We start from the raw sequence: 26,400 nt of genomic DNA, 5'->3' as shown, positions 1-26,400 counted from the left end.
ATCCCTGTGCTGGCACTGTGGTCTGGGGCAGAGGTGGGACTCTGGAGTCTGTGAGGGATGGAGGAGGAGAAAAGGCTCCTTTGCCTCCATGGATGTGGTCCCAAAAGAGCCTCTCTCTCCAGCTTACTCTGCAGTGGGATGACCCTGATCCCAGCCCTTCCTGGGGGATGCTGGGGGATGACCAGTCCCAAGGAACAGCAGGTTTTCAGTGAGTAACTTGGAAATATTAAACACCATCTCCTTCTTCCCCTTTCTGCTTCAGGGCAGCCCCTGCACTGTGGGGCTGGCTGCCCAGCTGAGCCAAGGGCACTAAGATAAAGCACCCAAAGGGGCTCTGCCTGCTCCTGACCCCCAGTCCCCCCATCCAGGCACGATGCTCTCCTGCTGGGTCACTCCAGGCTGGGGATTGAACCTTGCCTGGTGTCTCACACAAAGCACAGACGGTGGAACAGGAGGCACGGCCACAGTGCACACAAGCAGCTCACAGCCCTGTCCCTCCCCAGCCACCAGCAGCTCTCCTTGAGGAGGGGAAAAGCTTCATTCCATGTTCCCTGTTGGAGGGTACCATGGGTGCCATCACAGTGGCAGCTGGGACACATCAGGGTGGCTCAGTCCTAAGGAGTGCACAGCATTCCCTGCCCATCCCAGTCCTGAGGAGAGCACAGCATTCCCTGCCCATCCTGCCCCATCAGAGCCTGTGCAGCCCCCAGCCCCAGCCACATCCCTTTCCTTTGTTAAATCCTCCTGCCCTCAGCCCAATCCTCTTATGCTCTCCCTCTCCCATCACAGCATCCTTAAATTAATGCCTGGCCAAGCGTGGGATAGAAGGAAATTAACCCTGGGGAGGAGGAGCAGTCTCTACAATGCCTCTTATCACCTAAAGCACTGTTCCTTCTCTTCTCCCTCTCAGTATGCAGGGGGAACACCAGATCTACCACAATCCCAGCGAGCATCCCTCGAGCACAGGCTCTCAGCCCCCACACCCTTGGCTGGTGGGTGCCAAGAGTCTCCTCTGGGCAGCCCTCTGCCTGGGAGGCTGCAAGGTCTGCCAGCTGTGCTTGGGTTTACACCAAAAACAGCCAGCTGGAAACTCACTGGGAGCAGTTTCAGAGCTGCCTGCACCCTTGCTGGGACACTTGGGGGTCCCAGGTCTGGAGCAAGAAGTCAGGAGAGATTTGGATGCTGTGGGAAGCACTTGTGACACCCACAGTGTGGGGAGCTCAGAGGAGCTGCAGTGGGTAGCAGGCAGGGATGTGGCCAGAACCAAGAGTGCCACAATACACACCCTGAGCAATGCAGGGGACACTTCTTGCCTGTGCCACTGTGGGGGAGCTGGAACACGTCCCTTTCAGAGGATCTGTGTGAGGCTGAGCAGACACCAAGGCCGTGACAAACAGGTCCATCCCCCTGGCTGGGATCCAGGCAAGACTCGATGGCTTTTGGAAAAGTGCCTCAGGGATGCGACCCCACTGCTGCCAGCCTGGTGCAGCTGTGGGAGCAGCAGGATCCCTCCCATGGAGCTGCCCTCTCCCAGGGCAGGGGTGGCCAAGGCCAGGAGCTCCTTGCCACAGCAGCGCTCCCGCTGATCCTCTCCGTTATGCAACAAATTATTCCACTCGCATTAATGACTTTGCGGCAAAGGGGGAAATGACATGAATGATTCCTGGTGCCGGGAGTGACTCACTTTGCACGATGGAGGGGAAGCAAACAGGGAGGGCGGGCTCAGGGGAAATTTGTTTGGGTCAGCATGATCAGCAGAGGGCTGGGGATGGGCTCAGAAGATCAACTGCTAGAAGCAGAGTGAAGGGGAAAGAAAGAGGCACTTAGGGGCAGATCCCACTGCTCAGGAGAGGGCTGAGATGCCTCCAAGAGATGCTGGGATCAGTCATAACCACAGCATATTGTAACATCTGTTACTGTGCTGCCCAAGCCCCTTTTCTCACACCCCTTTTCCACCTGTGCTGCGACCCCAGAACCTGGCACCAGCAGCATCCCTCCCTGCTCCAGGGTCAGACAAGACCTCAACCAAGTGCAACCAGGGCTGGGGGTGCTGTATCACATCACTGAGCCAGCCCAATCCAGCATGCCCCCAGGAGTCTAGCAGGATGGGCAGATGGCCCTTGAGGCAGCAGGAGGTGGAGGCAAAGGGACCTGCCACATGGGCTGCAGTACAGAGCCTGGCATCTGACCCAGTCCCTTCTCCCTCACCTCTGGAGACTTCAATAAATCACACCATTAAAAATTAATGCATATTCCCTCCTGGAATAAATCAGAAGCTGTCAAGGGCCAGTGCTGCCAGCCACCTCCTGGGGACACCAGAGACCTGTGGAGACACACCGGGGACTCCAACAACCCACTGCCCAGCAGCTCCAGGGGGGCCCTGCAGGGACAGAGGGCTGGGTGGATTATTGCCTTTAAACCCATTCAGGGGCTTTCTGTAAGCAATGCAATTTTAAAAAATTCAATCTCGGAAGAAGCGATTAACCAAAGGCCAGAGCAATGGCTCGCCTGTCTAATCTCGTTAGCGAGCAGGCCGGTTCCCATCCCACCCCACCACTGCATGGGCTGCAGGAACTGGTGAAAGCCCACAGATGGCTCTTCCCTGGCTCCTGACCAGGCTCCTGATGGGTGTGAGAGTTTTCTGGTACCTCTCTGCATCCCCCAGGGCTACAGCTTCCCCATGTGGGTGAAGGAAACCCCTCTTCCCCATGACTCTCATCCTGGCCAGACCATCACCAATGATACTCCATCCCTAAAAAGCACTTTTTGGTGTCCAGTCGCGTGGTTGGTAACAGGAAGGGGACAGGTAAGGGATTTGGTGCATCTCTGCTCTGCTGCTGGGGTCAGTGCCTCCTGAAGCCAGGAGCAGGGTCCCACTTTCTGCCCCACAGGCTCAGTGACAGGCCATGCCAGTCTCTCATGGTAGCATCTTGCCAAGGAGCCTGCCTCTGCTTCAGACTGTAGAGCCCCTTCCCAGCAGGACTGTCACAGCCATGGCATGTATCTCATGGGGACAACAGGACAGACCAGGGTGTCCAATCCATCCAGCTCTCAGCAGGGCAGAGCTAAGGCAGCAGATTTGTGCCACCACCCCACCTCTGAGTTAGTCACTGCATCATTGTCCCTGACCTGCTTCCTAGAGAGGGACCACAGGTGAAGCTGTCCATCTCCACTGCCAGCCCCTGGGGCTGTTCCCTGCCTTCCTACAGGCACTGCTGCTGCTGCAGCATGGTCCCTGACAGACTCTGTGAGCAGCCAGACCCCACACCTCCCTCCCATCAGGACAAAGCCATCTGCCCGTTCCAGGTCCAGCCCAGGGCTCTCTAAGCAGAGCAGGTTTGCCTGCAGGCAGGGTGTGCAGTGCCCCCGCTGGCACAGGGCACAACCCCTAAAACACTCACTGTGCATGAAGCTGGAGCAGGAATTGGGTGATCACACATGCTCAGAGTGGGGCTCCTGCTTGCATGTCCTGCAGACCTCTCAAGGCCCCCCATGTCCCCAGGTGGAGCGAGCAGGAGCAGCAGGGATGGGACATTGACCTTCTTGCCCAGAGTCCACAGCATCAATGACAACACCAACCTGGGGTTGGGAGATGTGCCAGCTCCCTAAACAGAAGGGATCTCCAACCCAACAGGTTCAAAAGCAGAGTGCTTCCTGCCAAAATGGGGCTGGAGTAATCTGGAACCTGATGGAGCTGAGCCTTAGGGGCTGGAGAGGCACACAAGGCACAGACACAGAAGTGCACATCAATGGCAGCGAGTGCCTTCCCTGCCCAGCTGGGTCCATAGGTGACAAGCCCTGTCTGGACCACAGGGGAAACATTCAAGGCAGCCCAGGTTCAGAGGCAGTGAAGGCGGCAGCCCTCCACATCCCCATCTCTGCCAACTCCTGTTGAAGGCAGCAGCATCCTGCCCCAGCTCCCTCCTGCAGGGCTCCGTCTCCAAACAAGCTAATTACTCTCACTGCTCCCCAGGGGCTGCGCCACCCCTTTGCATTTGAAGAGGAAGACAAGTTAACTTAAAAGCCTGAAGCAGCCAGAGCAACAGCAGCTCGGGGACAGGAGGACCCCAGTAAGAGCCTCCCGCCCAGCAGAGCCCGGCTGCCACAGAACATTTGCCAAGCCCTCAAGGGGAATATCGCTGGGAGCACTCATCCTCCATATGCTGCCACTCACCCCCATGGCATGGTCTGCACCCAGCCCCAGCTGCCAGCAGAGCACTCTGGCATGGACAGTGGGCTGAACACGACCCCTGCACCCATCCACAGACCCTGCCCCACGGAAAGGGGTCCTCTGCCCCTTTGCTCCCACAGAAGCCGCTCGCAACAACCCCAGCAGCTCGCTTGCTCAGCAATAACCACCCTCAGCGTTCTGCAGTGTTAGTGAAGGGCTGTGATTCCCCAGCTCAAGGCAGAGCCCTCACCATGGCATCAGACCACCCAGCTCAGCCCCCCGGCGAGGCACGACATGAGATTGGTTTCACTGAGGGCTCATTTATCTGCGGCGTGATTAGAGAGCAGGGCTGGGATCTGGCGGCAGGAGAGCGATTTGCAGCAGATGGATTTATCATCTCCCAAGCACAGCAATTTGGCTTAAACAAAACCAAACCACTTCCCCTAATGAAAACATCCCTAATGAGGAGTGAGGCAGAGGCAGCTCCATGAATGGGGTCTCTCCTGTCCTTCAGGGCTGGGATGACCCACTGACGTCCGGGCTGTTAATGCAGGAAGCTCAGGTCCAGCTGGGACATAGGAACCCAGAACAGCTGGGAGAAACCAGAGTCTGCTCCAGGGACCAAACCTCCTCGTGTACTGGCTCCCAAAGCTCTGAGGGCAACTGGTTCCAGCACAACACACAGTATGAGAACAGCACCACCAAGTTGAGACATTTTCCAGTTGTGACATGGCCAACGGTGAGGAAAAACTCTCTGCCCAGACACAGACCTGGTGAAAGAGGCTGTGCATGGCCAGCCCTGTGCAGCAGGAGCTGTATCCCTTGGCCAAAGTTGCAACAATCCATGAATTATGCATCAGCATCTGTAGAAATCAGCTGTTTAACCAGCCCAACCAAATCCAGCAACCTCCTGTCAATTAATCCTGTGCCACCAATTCCCCATGGACTCCAACCTGCCTTTGCTTGCAGGGATGCAGCAGCGGCTGCCAAAACCTCAGCTCCAGCCCTTCCACCTGCGAAATCCACCTTGCCCGTGAGCAGGGGCACCCAGCAGCATCACTCACATGCTCCTTGCCCTGTGTGTGGCTGGGAGCAGCACCCCTTCCATCAGGGACCCTCAGGATCTCAGCAATGCCACAACACCCCATGAGAGAGAAGTCAGCAGCATCAGAGGGCTGCAGACAAGCCAGGACAGCAAAGAGGGAAGAGGAAGAGGGTACGGGTGCCAGAAGGAGGGAGACAGCAGACGGAGATGAGGCAGAGTCAGGCAGCAGTCCCATCGCCCCGGGAAGGTGCAGCAGCCACCGAGGGCAGGCGCTCAGATGACCCACGGGAGCCCCTAACCTGGCACACGAGGGGAGACCCTGCCCTATAGCACCCCACCCTGACAGAGAACCTCTTGGGAGCTCGGGGACCTGAGGGTCAGTGTGGCTTCCAGCCCAGCCTCACTGCCAGGCTGCAGGAGCAGGAGTGGCAAGCAGAGGAGCTTGCATGGGGCAGCAGCAGGAGGGGAGGCAGGTTAGCAGGGGAGCAGGTGGATGGGCAACACAGTTCCCATGGGTCAGACACCCAGGGGAAGGACACTGGTGGCAGTCACCCCTCCTGAGGGCTGCTGTTAGAAGGAGGGGACAACCCATGCTTGACAGTGACCAGAGGGATGCAGGTAGCTGGCCCTGCCAGACCCATGAGGACAGAGCTGTGCAGGGCTGTTCTCAAGAAAGCAACTGCGCAAGAGAAGGGCCTTTATTCTGGACGTGGGTGAGCTGGTTTTGGGCACAGTTTCCACCCCTGTCCCCCTCCTTGGGATCCATCCAGCACACAGGCACAGCACACAACCTGCCATGCACATTTGCAGCTGAGCTCCTGGCCAGCCCCTGCCTACCACCCAATGATCCTGTCACTCTATCTTCCAGCTGCAGATCCCAGTGCTTCCCCCTACACACACTATTATTTGGGACAGGCTACCACTGACACCTCCTCCACACTCTGGGAAATAAATTATGCCCCATGCAGATGAAGTCCTACGCCATGGCAAGCTGGTGGACATGTTCCCCCAGCTGGCTGATCAGGGGCTGTGAGCAGACACGATGAGCTGCTGGGTTTGCCAGCAGCAGAACAAGCCCCGGGCACAGCCCTGGCTCTGCCCATCACCTGGGGCCCTCCTGCAGCACTGCCAGGACACAGCTCCTCAGCTTTATCCCATGGCAGGGACTGGAACCCTGCTCCCATTGTCCTCCCACCAATGTGGCGGCCTGTTCTCCCTCTGATGCGTCTGTGGGGGACAGCTTGGCCCCACCTCTCCTTTCTTACTGCCATGAGGAGAAATACCTCTGAAACACCCTCCCTCGAGGTGGGGAGGAGAGCTCAGGCAGATGCTGTGCTGCTGCTACGCTGCTGCCTAAGGCTTCCATCTCACGGGGTGGGCTGCTAGAAGTGCTAGGAGTTGGGGAGTCCCCATCCATCAGCTGTGCCTCTGGAGACAGGAGCATCCCAAAGCTCTGCAGATGATCTCTACAGCAATTGCACAACTCTGCAAACGCTGCGGCTGCCTTTGGGGTGGAGGAAAGCGGCTGCTCGAGTCCCCAGATCATGACAATTGGAGGAAAAAAGCAGGGGTGAAAAAGCAAGGGTGAAAAGTGAGCCTCCTAACCCTTTTTCGGGGACCCAACAGCCCTGGAGATAAATCCCTCATTTTTCCAAAAGGCAAAGCCTCACCCCAGGCAGCCTGGATATGGACCCTGTGCTGGCACACATGCTGTCCCACTCATGGGACACAGCATGGCTGGGAGGGGTTTGTCCCATGGGGTAAGACAAGTTCCAGGCCACCCACCCTTGTTCCAGATTTGGAGCTGGGGCAGCTGTGACACCCACACATCCCTGTGGAGCACCAGGCGGGAGAGAAACCCTTCTCCAAGCTCACTCACCTCTCACACTGCCGGCATTCAGGGTCAGGGATGTGGCACCTGGATTTCTTGGGACAAAGTGGCTCTGGATTCCCATTTCTCCGGCATGGAGAGCCATGGCCACAGCAGTCCTGAGACACTGGCTCTGGGCACTGCTTGCACTCTAATTGCTCATGCCATTAGAGGCAGGAGGAATAATGTAATTTATGGATGGCTTTTATTTCTCGCTAGCGTCATCTAAATATCCAGAAATGGACCAGTTTAATTTCCTGGTGTGTAACCTAAACATTTCCCTCCTCAGCACCAGGTGGGTGCCCAGCCTCAGGCTCAGCAGCCAGGCAGGCATGGCTACTTCCTGCCCCACACAGGGTCAGCACAGGCAGGGTCCATCCTGGCTCACCCAGCGCAGCCCCCCTGTGTTCCCCTGCACAAGGAAACACACTGCTGCTCTCCCCACTGCTCACACACAGGCAGTCCTCACTCACTCGGGCCTCTCACACACACATCCACGTGCCCACACAGCCAGGGCAGCTGGGCATCTCTGGAGATGCTGCAGGGGGTGGGGACTGTCACTGCACCCTCATTCTCAACAGCTTTTTAAATTTAAAAATGAGTGGACATCATGGAGTGTGTCCACAATGGGGACACGGATGGGGGTCCTGCTTCCTGCTCAGCCCCTCTCCTTCTGGAAGTGGGTGTGCTAACCCTTCTGTGGGCATGCACAGGTGGGAATCACATTGCTCTCACCCGTGATTTTGGGCAGTGATGGGAGGCAGCAAGACTGACTGCTCTCCCTGAACACACTGGAGCTGCTGTGGGGCTGTCCCTGTACACTCTGGAGCTGCTGTGGGGCTGTCCCTGTACACTCTGGAGCTGCTGTGGGGCTCTCCCTGAACACACTGGAGCTGCTGTGGGGCTGCCGCCTCGCCTGACACCAAATCCTCTCTTGGTTAACAGCTCTTGCATGGCAGATTCCTCTAAACTCTGACACATCCTGGTGGATGGGGATCTCCAAAGCTGCAGGAACACCCCAAACTGCTCATGCTTGACCCCAAGCAGAGCTGAGCTGCCAAACAGCAGGTGCCAGCAGCAACCCTCCTGTCTCAGCAGACAGAGCCCACACAGGCACTGCCAGCCTCACCCCAGGGCGTTGCTACAGCCCTGGGGAGGTGCCAGCTCCTCACCACATCTCCAGGATATCAGGAGAGCCAAGACCAGGTTAGAAGGCACAGCGTCAAGCTAGTAAACCCTTCCTAGAGTGAAGGTTGCATCCCCTTCCTGCCTGCATCACTTCCACACTTTCTGGGAGAAAGACAGCCTTCCCTGCATAGGGGAGGTCAGCTTCAGTGCATTCAGCCAACTCAGGGGAAATCTGGGACTAGCTCCCTCTCCTCCACAGTGCTACTGCAGGCTCTGCCCTGGCTTGACAGAGATGGGACATGAGTGACATGCCCTACAGGGCCTGTTTCCCACTCTGGGAAATGGGGCAGATATTTCCACCCTTTCCAAAGCCCCATCCCTGTGGGCAGGGACTTGCCTGGTGGTACAGCTCCTCTCCATCCATGTTTGCTGCACAGCTGGCTCAGAGGAAAGCCCCAGCATAAAAGGTCTCAGTCTTGGAGAGACTGGAATTTATTTTTAAGTTTGATTTGATTTAAATCCATATGGACATTTTAAAGTTACCAGAGAAACCAAAAGTTGTGTGTGGGTTCCAAGTTCCTACACAGCTCAAAAATATCTTCCCTGCAGCACGTTTGGGCAGACAGTAAGCAGCGTTTCCCATGTGTGGGGCTGTTCAGGAAAGCAGAGCAGAGGTCCTACTCTGCTACCACCACCTATTTGAAATCCTAGAGCAAATCCTGAAATCCACCCCTTCCAGACTTTGGCAGGAAAAGCATCACCAGGACTCGGGGAAGCTGCCCGTGCCCACACAACACTCCCTGCGGCACAAGGACACCGAATCCCACTGGCCAAGGAAAGGTTCAGCTCCATTGGGGTCCCAGGAGGCAGCAGGGAACTGCTGCCCCATTTCACAGCTGCAACAGAGGCCCTGAAAGAGGACAGGACTTGGCCTGATCTGCGGAGAGCACGTGGGGAAGGAGTGGTGTTGTGAGCTCCAGCCCAGCTGCTTCCCTATCGGACAGTGGAAGATGAGGTGTGACGGACAGACAGATGCTGCGGGATGTGGGATGCTCGGCAATTCCCTCACCGGGCAGCGGGTGAAGGGGAATACAATAGGGTTACAAATGGGTTGTCTTAATCCTCTCAGTCCCACAGCTATCCCATCCAGGGGCAGGACATCTCAAGGGGTGCTCCAGGGGACACCGGGTGATGGTGAAGGCACCGTGGTGCTGCTGGGGTTTTCTGAGTGAAGTGAGCCTGTCCTCCCTGGGGAACCTGCTGCCGGGATGCTGCTGTGCCACCCCAGGGCGCAGAGGGCGCAGAGAGAGCCCAGCGCCAGACCCTGGCGTCCCGATGGGCTTGGGCGTAACAGTGCGGGAGTGTGAACCTGGGGGCGGCCAAAAGCGGTCCAAGCATTCCACCTCCCGCCCGGGGCCTTTTCCTTGCCTCGGGACAGCCCCTGCAGGCTGGGACCAGCCCTATCGCCCTGGAGCACCCTCCCCCGAGGGTCGGGACTGATCCCCTGCTCCAGTGCCGGGGTCGCGGCCGTTCCTCCTCTCCCGAGCAAGGCGTGCGGTGAAGCGGAGCGGGCAGGGAGCGGGGCAGGGAGCGGGGCAGGGAGCGGGGCTGGAAGCGGGGCAGGGAGCGGGCAGAGAGCGGGGCTGGAAGCGGGGCAGGGAGCGGGGCAGGGAGCGGGGCTGGAAGCGGGGCAGGGAGCGGGGCTGGAAGCGGGGCAGGGAGCGGGCAGGGAGCGGGGCTGGAAGCGTGGCAGGGAGCGGGGCTGGAAGCGGGGCTGGGAGCGGGGCTGGAAGCGGCTGCCCGGGACCGCCCCGCGCCGTGTCCGAGTGGCTGCTGCACCTTCCCCGGCGGCGGCACTCACCCGTCAGCTGGTCGTAGGAGCCGTCCAGGTCGCGGGAGTCGGACAGGCTCTCCTTCCTGCCCTTGCTCCGCATCTTCCCGCCCCGCCGAGCGGCGGGGGGAACGGCGACGGGGCGCACGGGCTGCGCCGGCGGGCAGGGGCTGCCCGCGGCCGCCGCCTCCCCCCGCCCCGCCGCTCAGCGCCGCTCAGCGCGGCAGCGCCAAGGGGCCGGCGGTGCCGGGAGCTCGCCTCGGCTCGGCACGGCACGGCTCGGCAGCAGGAGCGCGCAGCCGCCCCGGTCCCCGCCGCCGCCGCCGCCGCCGCCGGGGCTGGGCACCGCCGTCCCCTCCCTCTCGTCCTTCCCCGCCTCTTCCCGGGAACCGCCAGCCCGGCCCCGACGCCGCGGGGAAACTGAGGCACGGGCGGGGGGCGGAGAGCGGGGGCGCTCCCGGGAAGAGGCAGGCAGAGAGGGAGCTGGTCCGCACCGCGCCGAGGTGCTGTGTCCGGCGGCTCGGGAGAGCTCGGGCATCAGGCACCGCGCAGGGACGGAGAAGGGGACAGAGATGGAGAAGGCGCGGGGCAGGAGGGGCGCAGACCCCCCCAGCCCCCTGCGGGCGGGCGATGGTGCCCCGAGCCCTGAGTGCCCATCCCGGGCTGCGCCGTGCGAGCCCCAGGAAGGGAAACCCCGGCCCTGGCCGGTCCCGCGGGGCTGCTGCACCTCCGCCCGGGGGGAGAGGCTGGATGAGGGGATGGGCAGGGTCAGGAGATGCAGGACAGGGGTAGGGAGGGCGGCCAGGTCCCTCTGCCTGCAGCCAAGCACAGAAGTGGATCCCACTGCCGTCCCCATCCCGAGCATGGCTTTCCATGCAGGGCTGGAGTCTTTAGCAGGATTTTACCCCATCTCCTGCAGCCCCAAGGAAAGGGTGAAGCAGCTGCACACTCGGGGAGGCCTCCACAGGCACGGTGCTGCCAAGAGAGGAGCTCACAGCCCACCGGTACATCTGGCACTGGGAACTCGATGTCCCGCCGCTGCCCCTGGTTATTTGTTGCCATCTGTGCACGCAGCCATCCCCGGGGGATGCCGACTGTGCTGGAGAGTCCCGTCCATGGACTAAGCCCCTGGCTTTGTACTGACAGGGGTCCCGGGCACATCTCAGGGCCCGTCCAGCTCCCAGCGCTTCCCAGCGCTCCTCCCTTCATTGTCTCACCCATGCAGAGAGGCAGAGGAGAGCAGGGGCTGCGGGAGGAGGCAAAGCATTCCGCCTGATGCCAGCCCGGCACACGGGAGCCGCAGGGCAGGAGGGAATCCAGAGCAGAGGAGGGAGGGCCGTGCTCACGAGGCAGCATGTTGTCAGCGTGCTTTGGTGTCAAGCCATGAAAGAAGCCGCCTTAGCGAGGCAGTGATGCTTAGCAACTGCCTGGATCTAAAAATAAGAGCCATTTAGCAAGGAAAACGCAGTGGAGAAATGCTCAGAGAACTAAACACATTCCCCCAGCCCTCCCTGTGGCCCGGCCAATGCACGGAGCCTGCCTGCACTGACTGCCCGGAGGGAAACTCCCGGGACAGCTCCGGCAGTGCCCCCTCTGCTCAGCCTGACAAGCAGAGCTGGAGCTGGCCAGCCCACAGAGCCCCTGCACTCCTGGCTTGTCCGTCCTGCTGCTCCCTGGCCTCCTCAGCCTCCCCCCTCCAGCCTCTCCACCACGTGCGTGCCCACATTTCCTTGGCTGCCTTGGGGACCAGCAGTGTCCCAGGGAACTGTGTTGGGAGCTCTGTGTGATCCATGCCCAGCCTCACCCACCAACTGCACCTTCCTTGGGGTCCATCCTGCCATGCATGTGGCAAGCCCAGCAGAGCTGCACAGAGAAGTTTTCACCTTCTGCCATCCCTGGTCCACTGGGAGGCAAACATGGCTATTTTTATCCTAGCTAAGTGCTCCTGTTCTAGCAGGCAAGCAGGAGATGCTTTGCCAGGCTGGGCAGAGGGGGGAAGCTGGGCAGCTTGGTGGGTACCACAGGGGAGGATGGGGCAGACCCAGGCCCAGGCTAACATATCCCACCCCCCACAGTGTAGAAAAAGGGGGACACAACTCACTTGATTGCTGGTTACAGCTCCTTTCCCTAGCAGACATGAGGGCTGGGCATTCTGCCAGGATTCACAGCCTCTGAGCCTTTCTCTGCTTGGGAAAAATACAACATCCTCCCCTAAATGTTCCTCTGGGCACTGGGGGTCTGCAGGCTGCCAGGGAGGAGCAGCAGGAATGGCTCCGGTCCCTGCCCTCCTGCCCACACCCAGACAGGTGCCCTGCTGTGGGTGCATGGCTGCTGAGATGCCTCAGTGAGTGTGTCTGGACAGGGACACAAACAGCAGCAAAGTCACCCCAGAATGCTGAGCGTCCCTTGCAACACGTCCCAATCTCACCGGGACGTGCTGCAGATGCAAAAACAGCGGGCCAGGCTGAGGAAAATCACCTGAGCAGTGTCTGAGGCTTTAATCAAAGTGTCCCTTGTGCAGCCTGGCTGCTGCTGGCCACATCCACCACAAAAGCAATCAGCAGGCTCAGGATGGGCAGGAGCCAGCTGCAGGCAGGGCTGGTGGTCTGCACTGCGGAGGTGTCACTGGATTAACTATTTCCAGAGGAGAGAAAGAGCTCTGTCAGCTCCAGGGAGCCCAGACCCCAGTCACACAGGGTAACTGGGAGGAAGGGCCATGCTCTAGATGGCCAGCACATGGCACAGGCTCCACAGGCACAGCTAACCACAAAACCCATGCTCCAAAGCCCAGGGCCAGGGAAGTGTGGAGGGCAGGCAGCAAGGAGATGGACTGAGCCTGCTGGGGCGGGCAGGGGTCTGGTGGATGCACTCAGGTCCCCAAACTCACTTCTGCAACAGCAGCAGAGAGCCATGAGGAAAACAGGGCCATGTAAACCAGCCCCAGGGCTTGGCACAGCCAGCAGAGGGGTGGGATGAGTAGGAGACGGAGGGAGACAGGCTGGGGGTCCAATGGTGCTGCCCCATGAGGTGTCCCCAGGCTGTGTGAGGCAGGGTGTCCCTGGCACCACTCAGACACCCTCCTCATGATGGAAATCACCCAGGCATGGTCCCTGAGTGGCCTCTCTGCCACCCTGTCAGACAGCAGAGCTTTGATAAGGGACATCTGCAAAGGATTCCTGCTGCCCCCCAGGCAGTGAAGCTGCAGCCAGGAATGACTCCAAGGGTGAGAAGGGCTGGACAGATGAGCAGGGTCACGCTGTCCAGGAGCCTTGTTCGTCCCCAGCTCATCATGGGGCCACTGCAGCCTTGTCATAACTGGGGAAGAGAACAAGTTTGGAAATTCACCAGATTAAGAGTCTGGCTGGAGACAGAACTGAGCTAGGCTGCCAGCAGCCTCATCCACACCCAGGCTGGACCGAGCTGAGCCCACTCACAACCATCCCTGCTCCTCCTCCAAGATACTTACCCTGCAATACTGGACTGATCCCTTTGGCTCATCTTTGCCTCCTGCTCCCTGCTGGGACACCCCAGCTCTGGGGCCACAAGTCCCTATACTCCCCTGCTGAAAACCCTGGGCTTCACACAGAACCCAGACAGTCCCAAACCACAGAAGACAACGCTAGAAAGGAGCCAGGAGTGCTTGGGTCTGCACCTCAGGGGTGGAGGAATGCAGGGAGATCTCCCCCAGGCCCTCTGCTCTCTGCAAGCAGCCTGGGGTGGCTGTGATTAGGGGACAGGGAGAGGGAGAGATAATTTAACATTTCATTAGGTAACTACAAGGCATTGATCTGCCCTACCATCCTGCACGCTCTCTAATTGCAAATCTCCATTCTTATTAGTTCTATCGAAAAAGCAGAGAGCAGCACTCAGGAGTCTGATCCTATCTTTAGGAAATTTCAAACAGAGATGTAATTGTGGAGTGCTCAAAATCACAGTGCTTTACCCACTGTTAACAGTATTTTAAAGCCATGATCATCAATAGCAGTCCTCGGGATGAACTCCCAGCAGATGCCATTAATCCTATTTTGGCTGTGGTCACCTGGTGTCTCTGGGCTCAGATTTACACTTGGTGACAAGGGACAGCTCTGCTTCCCCAGCAGAGAGGGCTCCCAGGGAGCCCCCAGGGCAGCCTCCAGAGGCAGAGGGCAAGCAAGAGGAGCTCCTTAAACCAGCTTCACCCCTTGCAAACGTGCCAGCAGATGGAGATGAGCAGCTCTGCACCAGGGGCTGGCACAGGGATGGATGTTCATGGCCATGCAGGGGTCTGGGGAGGGCTCCAGGCAGGGCAAATGGCCCCACTCAGGAATAAACCACAACATTTACTACATCTGCAGAGGAAATGGATCTGGGTGACACAAGACCAGGATGGGCCCCTCGGTCTCTGAAGAGAGATGGGAATCTTGGAACAGCTACAGCAGACCAGCAGGTCGCTGGGAGGTGATGCCCCAAAAGGACACCAGCCAGGACACACACAGGGGAGGGCTGCTCCCATCTCCACTAACCCATCCTGCAGGGACACATGGGCAGGTGGGATCCACGGTGAGATTCAGACCTGGGGGGAATTTCAGCTGCTGAAAAATCTTGCAAAGCTGGAGGAGGAACAGATGATGCTGCAAGCTGCTGGGAGAGCCTTGCAAGCAGGAATGCTGCAGGAGGAAGGGAAATTCCTCTGTCAAATGCAAACTAGCAGGTGTGAGAAATCTGGGTGTGCAGGAGGGAGAAAGGACTTTGCATCACACTCTGTATCCTCGAAAGCCAGGCACCTGCCTCTGCTTATCCCTCAGCCAGGAGGGATTCCCCAGCACGGCCTCACTGCTGGGTGGGCTGCAGGGGGGCTCTGTGTCCCCCCAGAATGTCTCTTTGCCACTTCTGCACAACAGATACAAAATCTGTGTGAAGAAAAGGCTTAGTCTGGGAAGTGGAGACTGGAGCATTCCTGGGCTCAGGACATACCCTGCGTCCCAAAAGCCCTCCCAGCATTACAAAGCGTCTCGTGTTTGTGTGCTCAGTGCCTGTGGGCTCAGGTTTTAATTAAAGAGGAACTAGATACTATTTCCAACCTTCATTTATGCCATGCTGGATGCCACACCAGGGACTCTTTGAGCAGCTCAGGTCTGCTAGGAGAACAGATGTGTATCTCTGTCACGAGCGAGTCCCCACTGCGGACACGTGTCCTCCTGCACTGCCAGGGCAGGGAAAGGATATCTCCACTTTGACCTGGGTCTCAGCACTCTGCTCTCAGCTGCCCATCCCAATCCATCCTATCCCATCCCACTGGCCTGCCAATGGCTGCAGCAAGGGGCTGAAAGCAGAGCATGGGGCTGGAATGCTGCTGGAGCCTCCCTTGTAGGCTGGGAGAACAACAGGATCGGAACTCCTGAGCAGCCACAGGTCATCAGAGCATCCCAGCCCCTGCACACTGTTGGGAGGGCCCTGGTTTAACCCTGGAGCAGGGGAGCTCCAGCTAATTAGTCATTAATTGCTTCAGAAGGGAAAGGAGCCAAGCCAACCTCTGTGTGCCTGTAGCAGAGTGACCTGTGGGCCCTGGGACACAGCCAACTGCACATCACTGAGCAGTGGCCGAGGGTCCATCTGTCACAGCAGAGCTGGACAAGCAGCTCAGCACAGTGGGTGCCCATCCCAGCAGCCTCCCCAGCCCCTTCCTGCCCCCATGGGACTCCTGGGAGCTCCCAGCCTCTGGCAGCAGCTTGGCAAGGCTCTGAGCTTGCTGCAGTGAGAGGCAAGCCCGGCTCATTTAATCTATTCAATTGGATTCAATTTCCAGCCACATGATTCAATTAGCCCTGGAGGGACAGCACAGAGAGCAGAAGCTTCAGAGCATGGTCCAGCCTGTGCTCTGGCAGCTGCCAAGCTGGGAGAGGGCAGCACTGGACCCTGTGCTTGTTCTGGCCCTCTGGGATGGGCTGAGATGTCAGGGGCTCCAGGGGAGCCCCATTCTGCCCCAGGGAGCAGGAGCTCCTCTGGGCACAAGCTGCTGGTCCTGGGTGATGTGTGGGCAGCTGGAGGGCACAGCTGGGGAGGCCCCATCCTGAACATCTCTCTTTGCAGCCAGTCCCAGCCCTGAGGGCTGACAGCCACACTGGGTCAGAGCTGAGGTCTGCAGCCCCGAGCACCTGCCAGGGTGGCCCAAAGAAGCTTTAGAAAGACAACAGCATCCAGCAATGCTCCCTTGAGGGTGCTGCCACATTTGGGATCAGCCCTCTGTTTAATCAGTGTCCCCCTGGGCACAACCACACTGTGCTGTACATGGGAGAACCAGGGCTCTGACCAGCAAAGGACCAGGGGTTTGCTACTACCTGCTCCTGGCAGCTCCAAAGAACACACAAACACCATTTGGAGCTGCTGGCCCATGCAGGGAAGACTCAGCTCCTGAGGAGCTGCCTCTCTCTCAAGTCTGCATGAAAAGTGGGACCTGTAAGAGCTCAGGAAAAAGAGATCAAAAATCAGTGGCACTTACAAAACAACTCTTAGTAACTCCCTCCAAAGTTTAGCTCAAATTCAACTCTCTTCCAGGTCATTATTTTGTAAAGTATTTGTCTCTCTGCAGCTGCTGCATAATTTAAAGGTAGCAATCTGACTTCTCCCCACACTCCCCAAGCCTCAGAAACAGCTCTTCCAATAACAGACAGAGTTATGAATTAGATATAACAAAATACACTCACCTGCTCAGATCAGATACAGGGAAGTTGGAGGCTGTCACACACATCTTGAAGCTGAACATTAAGATTTAAATGACTTTCTGCTCAGTTCAAGCTGGCCTCAAAACACAAATTGTAGTAGGGTGTTTAACAAAGCAGACAAATGTGCAGCAGAATCTGTGAGCAGGAGTTTGCTGACACCAGCAACAGAGAGCATCACACACAGGCAGGTCCCTGCATCCCTCACTCACGGGCTCAGCCTTGCTCATGGTTTCCTTAGTGCCAGCCCAGGGACACGCAGGAGGAACAGGGATGCTGAGTCCTGGGTGGTACCTGCACACTGAACCAAGGACAGAGCATCACTGTGCAGCACCACAGCCTCCCTCTGCTCAGGCTGGAAGAGCCCAAGGGCAGTGATAGCCCTGCTGCAGCCAGTGTGCCACCAAATGGTGACAGGGCCACTCCCCAGCCACCCCACCCTCCCTCCAGTGAAGGACAAACACTGCACACTCTGGACAGACGGGGCTCTGCTATTTATTGAGCTCTAGGTTTGTATGTACATCCATTTACAGTGCTTGGTTCAGTGACAGTGTGACAAGAGGACATGTATCACAGTCTTCCCCAGCTCAGACTTGAGTGAGGGCTGGGCTCAGGAACTGATCCTACACATGCCTGGGCTTCTATGATCACCCCAGCAAGGGAGCACCCTCAGGGAGACAGGACAGCTGAGCCCAGAGCGAGAAGCTGAAAAGTCCAGAGGCTGCCAAGTCAGAAGCAGACTCATCCCAAACTCTCTCATGTATGTGTCTAGGCTCAGCCTAAATGGGCTCAGAGAACAGGAGGCATGAGGACAGCTGGATGACTCAATGCTCCACCAGTCACAATGCTGGGGCTGCACCTCAAGTCCCCTTGAGAAGGTGAGATCCCACCCCTCAGAGGGCGAGATCGCCCTCTATCCCCCCAGACAAGCACCACGTACTGCAAACAACTGCTCCTCATTTTCCACTGGAGAAGCTGCCTCCTCTACATGCCCTGGCCTGTTCTCAAGCAGTAATTTTATGGAGCCTGCTTGCTTTCCCCTAAGCACTGTCCCTCTGACACATACACATTCCCATGCACTTGCATGGCAGAGAGCAAATAAACGTCTGGCTTAGCTGTTAAAAGCCAGACAATTCCCCGCTGAGGAATAGTATCATCTGCTGAGAGAAGCCAGTGCTCCCAAGGAAAACATAGGGATGTCATCAGTGTTGTGCCCAGTGGGTGGCCAAGGACACAGCTCTCAGTTTCCCATGCTCATAGCAGGTAAGATGAAACATTAACACAATTAACGCACAATAGCATGAAAAAAGCCTTGCCTAAAAATGGTAGTAAATGAGCATGACATCCACATTACTCACACTAACCTACAAGGCTAAGAGCAGGACTAGGCACTTTTTAAAAAAAACATCTGTTTTCTAGGGGGAGGAAAAAAAACTGTGGATCTGGAATGTAAATAACTTCTCTACTTCAGTCCACCACGTCAGGCCAGATCCTAATATCATAACATCAGTGCTGGGAGCTGAAAATGCATGAGCAGGGAACAGGTGTGGAACAGGTGTTCATGTTGTGTATTCCTGAGCTGGGAGCCTGACACAGCACTCTAAACAGGCTCTGCCAGATGTGGGCACCTCTGCAGCACTGGCTCTGGGAGCAGAGAGGTGCCTGTGCCCCAGAGCATCATCCCAGAGCTGCTCCTTGGGAAGCCCTCAGCAGACACGGATGAACGTCACTTGGTAAAGACAGGAGGGCAGGAAAGTGAAGTCACTACTTCTCCAGATGCATTTTAACTGTGTGCTACACACAAAGGAAAAACTGGAGACTTCTTCATTTATGAAGGTCACCAGGCACCTGCAAACATGTGCAAGGCAGATGTTCCCGTGAGGAAGAGGAGGATTGTCACAAAGCGGTCTCTGATGGGCAACAAGGTGAGTGGGGAGAAGGAGTCAGCCTCTGCCCCATGAAAACCAAATGTCTAAAAATGTCCCTCTACCTTAGAAACAGCAGATGAGCTGGAGCTACCGGAAGCAACAGTGACCCCAAGCAGAGCTGGTCTCCAGTAGCAAAGTGCTCTGTTTGATGACCCATATTCTTGGATCCTGGCTCACAATGGACCCTGCAAGCCAACAGCCTTGGAAGCAAAGTTTCCCCTTTTCCAATGGCTTGGTTGAAGTGACACCTTTTGACATCAGGAGACAGCATTGAGCAAGGCCTGCTCCTTGGGGAAACTGTTTTATAATCCAAAGCCATTCCCAATGGGATGGCAATGGATTTGACTTACATGACAGGAGGACACGTTGACCCAGGCTGATGGACAAGAACAGCCCTCACCTGGGACCAAAGAGCTTTCCCCATCGAGCAGGTGAGCAATCTCTACCCAGAACAGTTTCACACAGCTGGGCTGGTTTTATTATTTCAGTTGTGAGCTCTCCCCAGCTCTGCTACAAAGGTTTCCAGTGCGTTTTCCCTGAGGCTGTGGAGGGAATCTCCCATTGCTATGTCACAGGAATGGCTGCCCACTCCCGTGGCACCATAAAAAGTTGCTTCCTCCTCAACATGCCAATCAGCTCTCCTCAGCCCAAGTTCTGTTTAAACACATTCCTTTGGGATCAGACACAGCAGCAAGGCGTTCCCCTAAAAGAAACTCGGTCCCTTCCGCAGGCACAGGGGACCGGCCGCAGAGCGGAGTGTCCCTGCCCACCGGGGACAGTCCCAGCCCGGCTCCGCCCGCGCTGCCGCAGCGTCCCCGCCTCACGAGATCGTCGAGAATTCCTTCAGCAGCAGCTCCTGGCTCAGCGTGTTGAAAGCAAGGTTCTTCCTCACGTTGATGCTGATGGAGCGAACCTGACAGAAACAAAACGAGATGTTTTAGCCACGGGACTCGTCCTGGCTCCTCATGAGCCCAGCGGTTTTGACACTGCTGACCTCCAATGCCCAGCATGAAGCTGTTTTGCACTTCCAGCTGCACAGCAATTGCTGCAGCAAGCTCTCACTGAGACTCCAGCCTAGCAAGGAAATGCTGAGGTTCAGCTGTTTCTTGGAAAAGCAGGAATGTCTATAGTGACATCCCAGCAAGGAGAGTAAACTCCCAATGAGACAGGGATGGGAGAAGATGCTCTGTGTGGATGCATGAGCTATGATGTGGTTCCTGTTCTGGGGCAAAGAGATGGAGGAAGTGAGCATTCCCAGGCTGCAGCTTAAAGATCATATTTTATCAATGCCCACCAGAGTGCCAGTGAGCATTTCCCAGATCAATGCAGTGCCATGGCCTCTGTCCTGCTCCAGAACCCCAGAGCCAAAGATACAGACTGAAGGCGAGGACAGAGGCCATGCCACTGTGCTGTAAACACAAATTATCACCCAGACTGGCAAAAACCCCTGGGTTCAGAGCCAGCTGTGTGTATTCTGAGTGCTGTACACATGCAGCTGGCTCACTGGCTGTCTCTGAAGAAGAGACACCTTTATCCCTCAATGACACCCAGACTTCTGGTCACCCACAGAGCACAAAGAAGAGCTGGGCAGCCCTGTTGACAGCAGCTTCCCTTCCCCCCTCGTGCCAGCAGACTCCTTGGCCAAATACGCAGGCCCCAGACTGGGCTCAGTCTCAGCTGCACTTGGCAACGAGAAAACAAAGTCAAACATCATCTGTGTCAGCGACTGTGCAGCAGTGACAGAAAGCAAAACTGACACAAGCTCATCCAAACAACAGGATTACAGTTCCCAGAGACTCCGAGCCTGTGATAATAAGGTTGTTGCTGACCTGGTTAGTGTTTTGTACTTTCTAAAAGCACTGGAGGAAGAATTCTATAGATGCATAATGAGGAATCCAATACCAGGGGCTGGAAGAGCACATATATATACACACTGCTGAGGGTCCCACTTGCTACCCAGTGAGAAAAACACACTGAAAGGGCAGAAAGCTACCCAAAAGGCAGAATGTGTAAGAAAGGGAAGGAAAGCAAAACTGGGAAGGTTAACAGGGAAAGCTGTGAAATGAACCCCAGTGAGCCCCATTGCATAAACCCTAACAACCCGAGCACGCCAGCAAAGATGTCTACCCTAAGAAACAAAGTACTTGAGTTTTATGTTATCTGCAGAAACTACAAACTCTCCTTCATCAGGATGCTTGGCAGAGACCCCAAGCATCTTTGTTCCCTTGGAGCACCCCTTCAACTCTCTACTTTAGGTGTTTTTTGACTTACTCCATCCTCAAATAGTTTGGGACCACGTCTTGCAAGATAAGCACGGTTGTACCCTGTGTTAAACACCACTGCAAGGGATCTCCAGAGCACTGGCTGGCACAGGTCTGTCCTGCTGCCAGGAGACAGGAGTCCCACTAACAGGATTTGGTCCCAGTCCTGCCAAGTGCTCCAATGATCCAGTCAGTTCTTACAAGAAGGAAAGAACACAACAATGAGCTGTGGGGAGTTCTCTGCTCTGGGGAATATCAGTGCCTGAAGAAAAGGGGCAGATGCTATAAGCAGTATCCTTATTCTGACTAAAAGCATTTCTGTGGGTCCCAGCAAGACAAAGTACAAGCAGTAATGAGCTCCTGGCCTCAGGAGCTGCTGCCAGGACTCAGGCACCAGCAGCAGAAGATTCCTAGCTTGTATACACATCAAGGTCTCCAAGAAGGAGTCTCTGTAAGCCCAGAAAGTGAGGCTGGAGTGGCACAATGAGAACACAGGGCTTAGCATAAATTGCAGCTATGGGGTAGAGCACAAGAAATTAATTAGCCTGATTAGTTTGCAAAGAGAAGGAGGAATAGAGCAAACACACTCCATTATGTAAAATGAGGTCAGAAAGAGAACAGTGAGTAATATTTATCTGGCTCCCCAGGGATGGGGCAAGAAATACACAGCCTAATTTAGACAAAGAAGATTTACACAGGAAAAGAGGAAATACTTTTAAAACCTATGGGTTGTGAAGCAGTGGAGGAGCTCACCTGAAGCTACTGTGGAGCCAGTTTCATTTAAAGACAGCTTCAGGTTACAAGAGAAGCTTTAGACACAAACTTTGGTCAAGAGCAGTCTAGGTGAACGTAGATCTCCCTTAACACAAACTGGGGAGAAGAGTGGGCATGGTAACACACAGGAGTGACGTTTACACAAATCTCTGCCCAGCATTTCTTCTGCTGTGAGGCATCAGGCAGCCTGAGCCAACCCACTTAAAAGGTAAGAATAGCTCAAATTAAAGTTAAATCAAGTTATCTCCAGCACCAGGGCTCAGCACAGGGAGCCAGAGCTCATCTCCCCTTTGGAGTTGGAAGACCAGACAGTTACACAAGGAGGTGTCAGTCTGTAACAAGGATGCATTTCAGAAGGTTCCTATAGTGTACCTAAGCTGCTCCATAAGGATACACCCCAGGACTCCTCCTACCTCTCGGTGCAGTGGGCAGCCCAAGCCTGGAATTTACCAGATCCCTCCAGACTTACACAAAGGCCCCAGAACTCCAGAAATTAAGGTCAGAGCTTTAACATTAATTCTGCTAGGAAGTACAAGCAGAGCACATGTCCTCTCTTGCTTCTGTATGGAGCATCCTGGAGAATTAGGGACAGAAGAACTCTAAAATTGTTTTCTTACTATCAGTCCACAAATGTTGAAAAAATGGAAAATGCACAAAATACTGACATCATCTGTGGAAGAATGAGTAAATGAAAGAGTGGATGAAACAAGGGCATTAACCATGGGGGGGAAACATGATTAAATTTTAGTTTTGTGTCATCAGAGCTGGAAGTGTGCAAGGTTGTACCGACACTCCTATTTCACAGCAAGTCTCATCAACTAAACCTATTCCTAATCAACAAGCAGTCCTTAAATTATTTGTACAATGGGAAGAACATTTACACTGACTACTACACTTAATTAAAAGTCAAATTAAGATAATTTCCCCAGTCGAAATCAATCCTTAATCAGACTATGTTGAGACTGATGAAACCTATCTAACTGCAGAGACAGTGAATGCTTTGGAAAGATGCTGAAATCTCTTTCCACACATTCCTCCAGCTGCAATGTGAGGGTCCAAAAGCTCACATCCAAACCATTCTTTCTATCAAAGCAGCACAGACCTCAAATGACATCCCTGAGGCTTCAAAGGAAAAGAAATAAAAAGTGTAAGAAAACTTCTTAACTTCATTCCTTCAGCCCCTCAAAGGCAGCACAACATGCTGAAAAACCCAGCTGATAAAACAATCTGCACATCACCTTCCACCACAATGTGGCCGCAGTATCGCAGCCTTTGAAAACCTCTTTGTAAAGGGAATGGGAGAAGAAAGCAGATTCTTCTTTGGGATTAGCAGGAAAGAGCAGCACTGAGGCAAAGCAGGAGAAGTGAAGCAGTGAATTAGCAAAGCAGGTCAAAGGAGTGAGAACAAGATTTCTAAGCATAAAGGAGCCCCCAGAATGGCTTGGGGAAGCTTCTGCTCACCTACTTAATGGGAGCAAAGAGAGATAAAAAGGCAGCTGAAAAGGAAAATGTCTCCTCTGTGTCATTCCCCACCCAAGAAGGGTTTGCTTTGATGCAAACATTTGCAGACAGTGATAAGAAAACCTGGCAGAATCTGGAAAGAATTACTTGCAAACAGATCCTGTCCAGGAAGACCTGATGGGAACAATGTGAGTTCAGAAACTTGTAGTTCACCACCAGCCCTGAACTTTTGGTACAGCTCACAAAGAGATTTGCAGCAACTTCCCTCTGCCCCCTCCATGAAATCCTGCAAACCTCCGAGGTTAAACCCAAAGCACTGGGTAGGGGGGTATTATCCAGCATCAGACCAGCAACAGAAACTGAAGTAAAGACTCAAAAGCTTCACAAAAAGAAAGCAAGTACCTGGTTTGAAGGGACTATGGGAAGGACAGGGCAGATTAGGCCCTTTTTGATGAGTTGTTTGAACAATTAATAGAGTCATCAGTTACAGTGCACCTAGAGAAAAGCAGAGCGAGGAGGCCGGGAGGCCAAGTGGATTTGCTGGAGACAAATCACAACGTATCAGGTTCATTCCCCGCTGCGCCGAGGCAACGGCTTAATGGAATGCAGGGGATTTTCTGTAGCTGTGAGTAAAGAACATTTAATAGGGTCCCAATTCTCAGGGCATCTAGAGATGTGGATTAAACTGATTCACAACTGGGTCAAATCAGCACATTTATACAGTAATTATTCAGGCTTTTAGATGCTCTTGAGTAGAGGGTCCCAGGGGTACCTGGATGGGCAATTTTCACCTGGGAGTTGACGGGCTGGTTATGATAAACAGATTCTTAAATGATACAAAATTGGGATTTTGAAAAAAATAGGAAATTGGTCTAGGAAGAAAATAATTTTAGCTGAAATGTTTCGTGGCTGTGATGATCATAGGACTGAGAATGTAATTTTAATCAATTGGCATGATTGGCCTGAGCTTCTGCCAGGCCAAGTGGAAAGTGGGACATGCAGGAAGCAGGGCAGTCATGTGGCCAAAGGGAAGGAGATGCTGGCTGAGGGTGGGAGCCCTTGGGACAGAAGAGATGACAACAGAAACAGGAATGTGTCTTATTTCTAGAGTTCAGTAATAGAAAAAGCCTGTGTCACAGGAAGGCTATGGCCAAATTTCTTTGCTGTATTCCAGGAAAGCTGTGTCAAACAGCAGGCCAGAGAGACAAAAACAGGCACAAAAGAACTCAGAAAAATAGCATGGAAGCAATTGCAAATGCTTTTGCCCATATACTACCTAATGTCAGGGCTGGAATGACCCCAAGAAAGTTAAAAGCATGCTGTAAAAGGAAACAAAACCATTTCAGGTGCCTGTTCTGGAGCAGAGCTGACAGAAGGATGCCCAACAACATGCCCCAACTCATGGAGACTCGTGATAGAGTAGGCAGGCATCAATTACTCATCAATCAGCAGGGACAGAGCTGGGAGAAAGAATCAATTCTCAGACTGGTGGAGAAGGCTGCCAAAGTTAGAGATCCCTCCCTTTTGGTGAAGCTGTAATGATTCAAGAGTGAGGCTTTCCTCACACACCAGTCACTACAAAAACACTGCCTCCATGCTCATGTGGCAGTGGACATGAAAATTGCTCATGCGGACAAGAAAAGTTCCATCAGTGCTCTCTGGAGAAAGGTAAGCAAGCTGGCTTGCTGAAGAGTTATAACTACCAACCTGAATTATTTAGACTCATTTTTGTCTTTGTTCTGTAACTTTTGTGCATCTTCCTACCATCAGTCTTCTCCTCTTGTAGATGGAGACATTTCTAGGGAATGCCTTCACTTTCTATGCTTGGAAACCCTTTTTTTGTGAGTGAAGGAGGAAGGCAATGAGCAGGAAGGTGTTTTACTAGTCCCAAACTTCATGGTCCCCTTAACAACAGCAAAAAAGCCAAGTTGCTCTGCATGATTAACGCCAAGTGGGAGCAGCCAGCTCAGTCAGCTTCTCCCCATACAAATTTATGCCCTGTCTTTGGGGGCAGTCCAATGGAGTAACAGGACTGCTCAGCTACACCCCAAACCCCCAAAGGTTCTGAAGGGGGCTGTTGATTGCTCAGAGGCAGGGCAGCTTACCAGCTCTTTGAAGAAGGCAGCCTCCTTATGCTGCTCCGAGTAGCGCTCGTACTGGTCCAGCCCGTCCTGCAGCTTCAGCGTCAGCGTGTCGTAGTTGGACCTCACCACCTCCAAAACCTGCCAGCAACAGCCAGACACAGCACAGGAATCAGCATCCACACACTCCTCAGCACAGGAGGAGCAGGGCTGAGATAGATCACAGCTCTGGCACTTGTTTTCACAACAGAGATGGCTTTAAACGGCCAGTATTTGGCTCATGATTAACAACATGGAGCTGGGCACTAAAGGCTTCCTAATGCCAAGGAACAGTCCTGAAATTTACAGAATTTCTCCATTCATGAGAATGATAGATAAAACCTATATCCATGAGAGCAGCAGCTTTCTGTCATCAGAATTAGACATATTAATAAACCAACCAGCTAATTACCACATGTACACCCAGATGCAACACAGAAGCACAAAACAAACACAGATTTGCCCAGTCCCACAGTCTCAAGGTTAGTTTTGTCACCACGCTTCCCTCCTGGCTCATGAATCATCACTCACAGCCTGCTAAACCACCAGCTTCTAGAGCTGCTCAGGTCAGCTTCATACAGAGCACTGCATGTCCCTCCTGATAGGAACAAGCTTCTGACAAGCAGCACTAAGAGAAGACCAGCCTTGGTATGGACCCTGCTTTTACAAAGACATGAATCCAGGTCTTCCTGCCCAGGAGATACTTTACTCTCTTCAGTTTTTACAATCAAAGCAGTTCCAGCTTTTATTACTGCCTTACTCTGCTCCCAGCATTGGGCTATACTTGCAAACTCACAGTTACACATCTCTGTTCTATTGAACCATCCATTTTCCTAACTAGGGAACACCAAGAGGGACTCCCACAATGATGTTTAGCTTTCAAGCATTGCATGGACTAACATATTCCTCAAAGCACTTAGGAGATGGTTGGTGACAACAATCTTCCTACAAGGAACCATAGAGGTTAACACTCCTGGGCAATCATATGCCTGAAATGATTCTCCTAAACACAGGAACTTCACTCTTAGGCTGTTGCCATTTGCTCTGAGAGCTAAACAGAATATGAACATCTGAGGTTTGCACTGCAGTAATCCCAGCTCATGACAAGCTTCA

At 54.5% G+C, this 26,400-nt stretch overlaps 2 protein-coding genes across 4 annotated transcripts in view; both read right to left on the bottom strand.

Moving 5' to 3' along the window:
* Positions 1 to 10,211, bottom strand: part of KCNIP2 (potassium voltage-gated channel interacting protein 2) — a 41,639-nt gene extending 31,428 nt beyond the window's left edge. For both annotated transcript variants that reach the window (XM_058029163.1, XM_058029164.1), the window contains exon 1: positions 10,076 to 10,211. In XM_058029163.1, the coding sequence (XP_057885146.1) occupies positions 10,076 to 10,148 (73 nt within the window). In that variant the 5' untranslated portion in view covers positions 10,149 to 10,211. The remainder of the gene's footprint in view (positions 1 to 10,075) is intronic.
* Positions 10,212 to 17,223: 7,012 nt separating this feature from the next.
* The window catches only part of ARMH3 (armadillo like helical domain containing 3), a 122,434-nt gene continuing 113,257 nt past the window's right edge, over positions 17,224 to 26,400 (bottom strand). For both annotated transcript variants that reach the window (XM_058029444.1, XM_058029445.1), the window contains exons 25-26: positions 25,273 to 25,389; positions 17,224 to 19,584 (exon numbers count right to left, since the gene is read on the bottom strand). In XM_058029444.1, the coding sequence (XP_057885427.1) occupies positions 19,492 to 19,584; positions 25,273 to 25,389 (210 nt within the window). In that variant the 3' untranslated portion in view covers positions 17,224 to 19,491. The remainder of the gene's footprint in view (positions 19,585 to 25,272; positions 25,390 to 26,400) is intronic.

Source organism: Melospiza georgiana, chromosome 8, assembly GCF_028018845.1.
Source record: "Melospiza georgiana isolate bMelGeo1 chromosome 8, bMelGeo1.pri, whole genome shotgun sequence".
NCBI lineage: Eukaryota > Metazoa > Chordata > Aves > Passeriformes > Passerellidae > Melospiza > Melospiza georgiana.
This window is presented reverse-complemented; position numbering and strand designations above follow the sequence as displayed.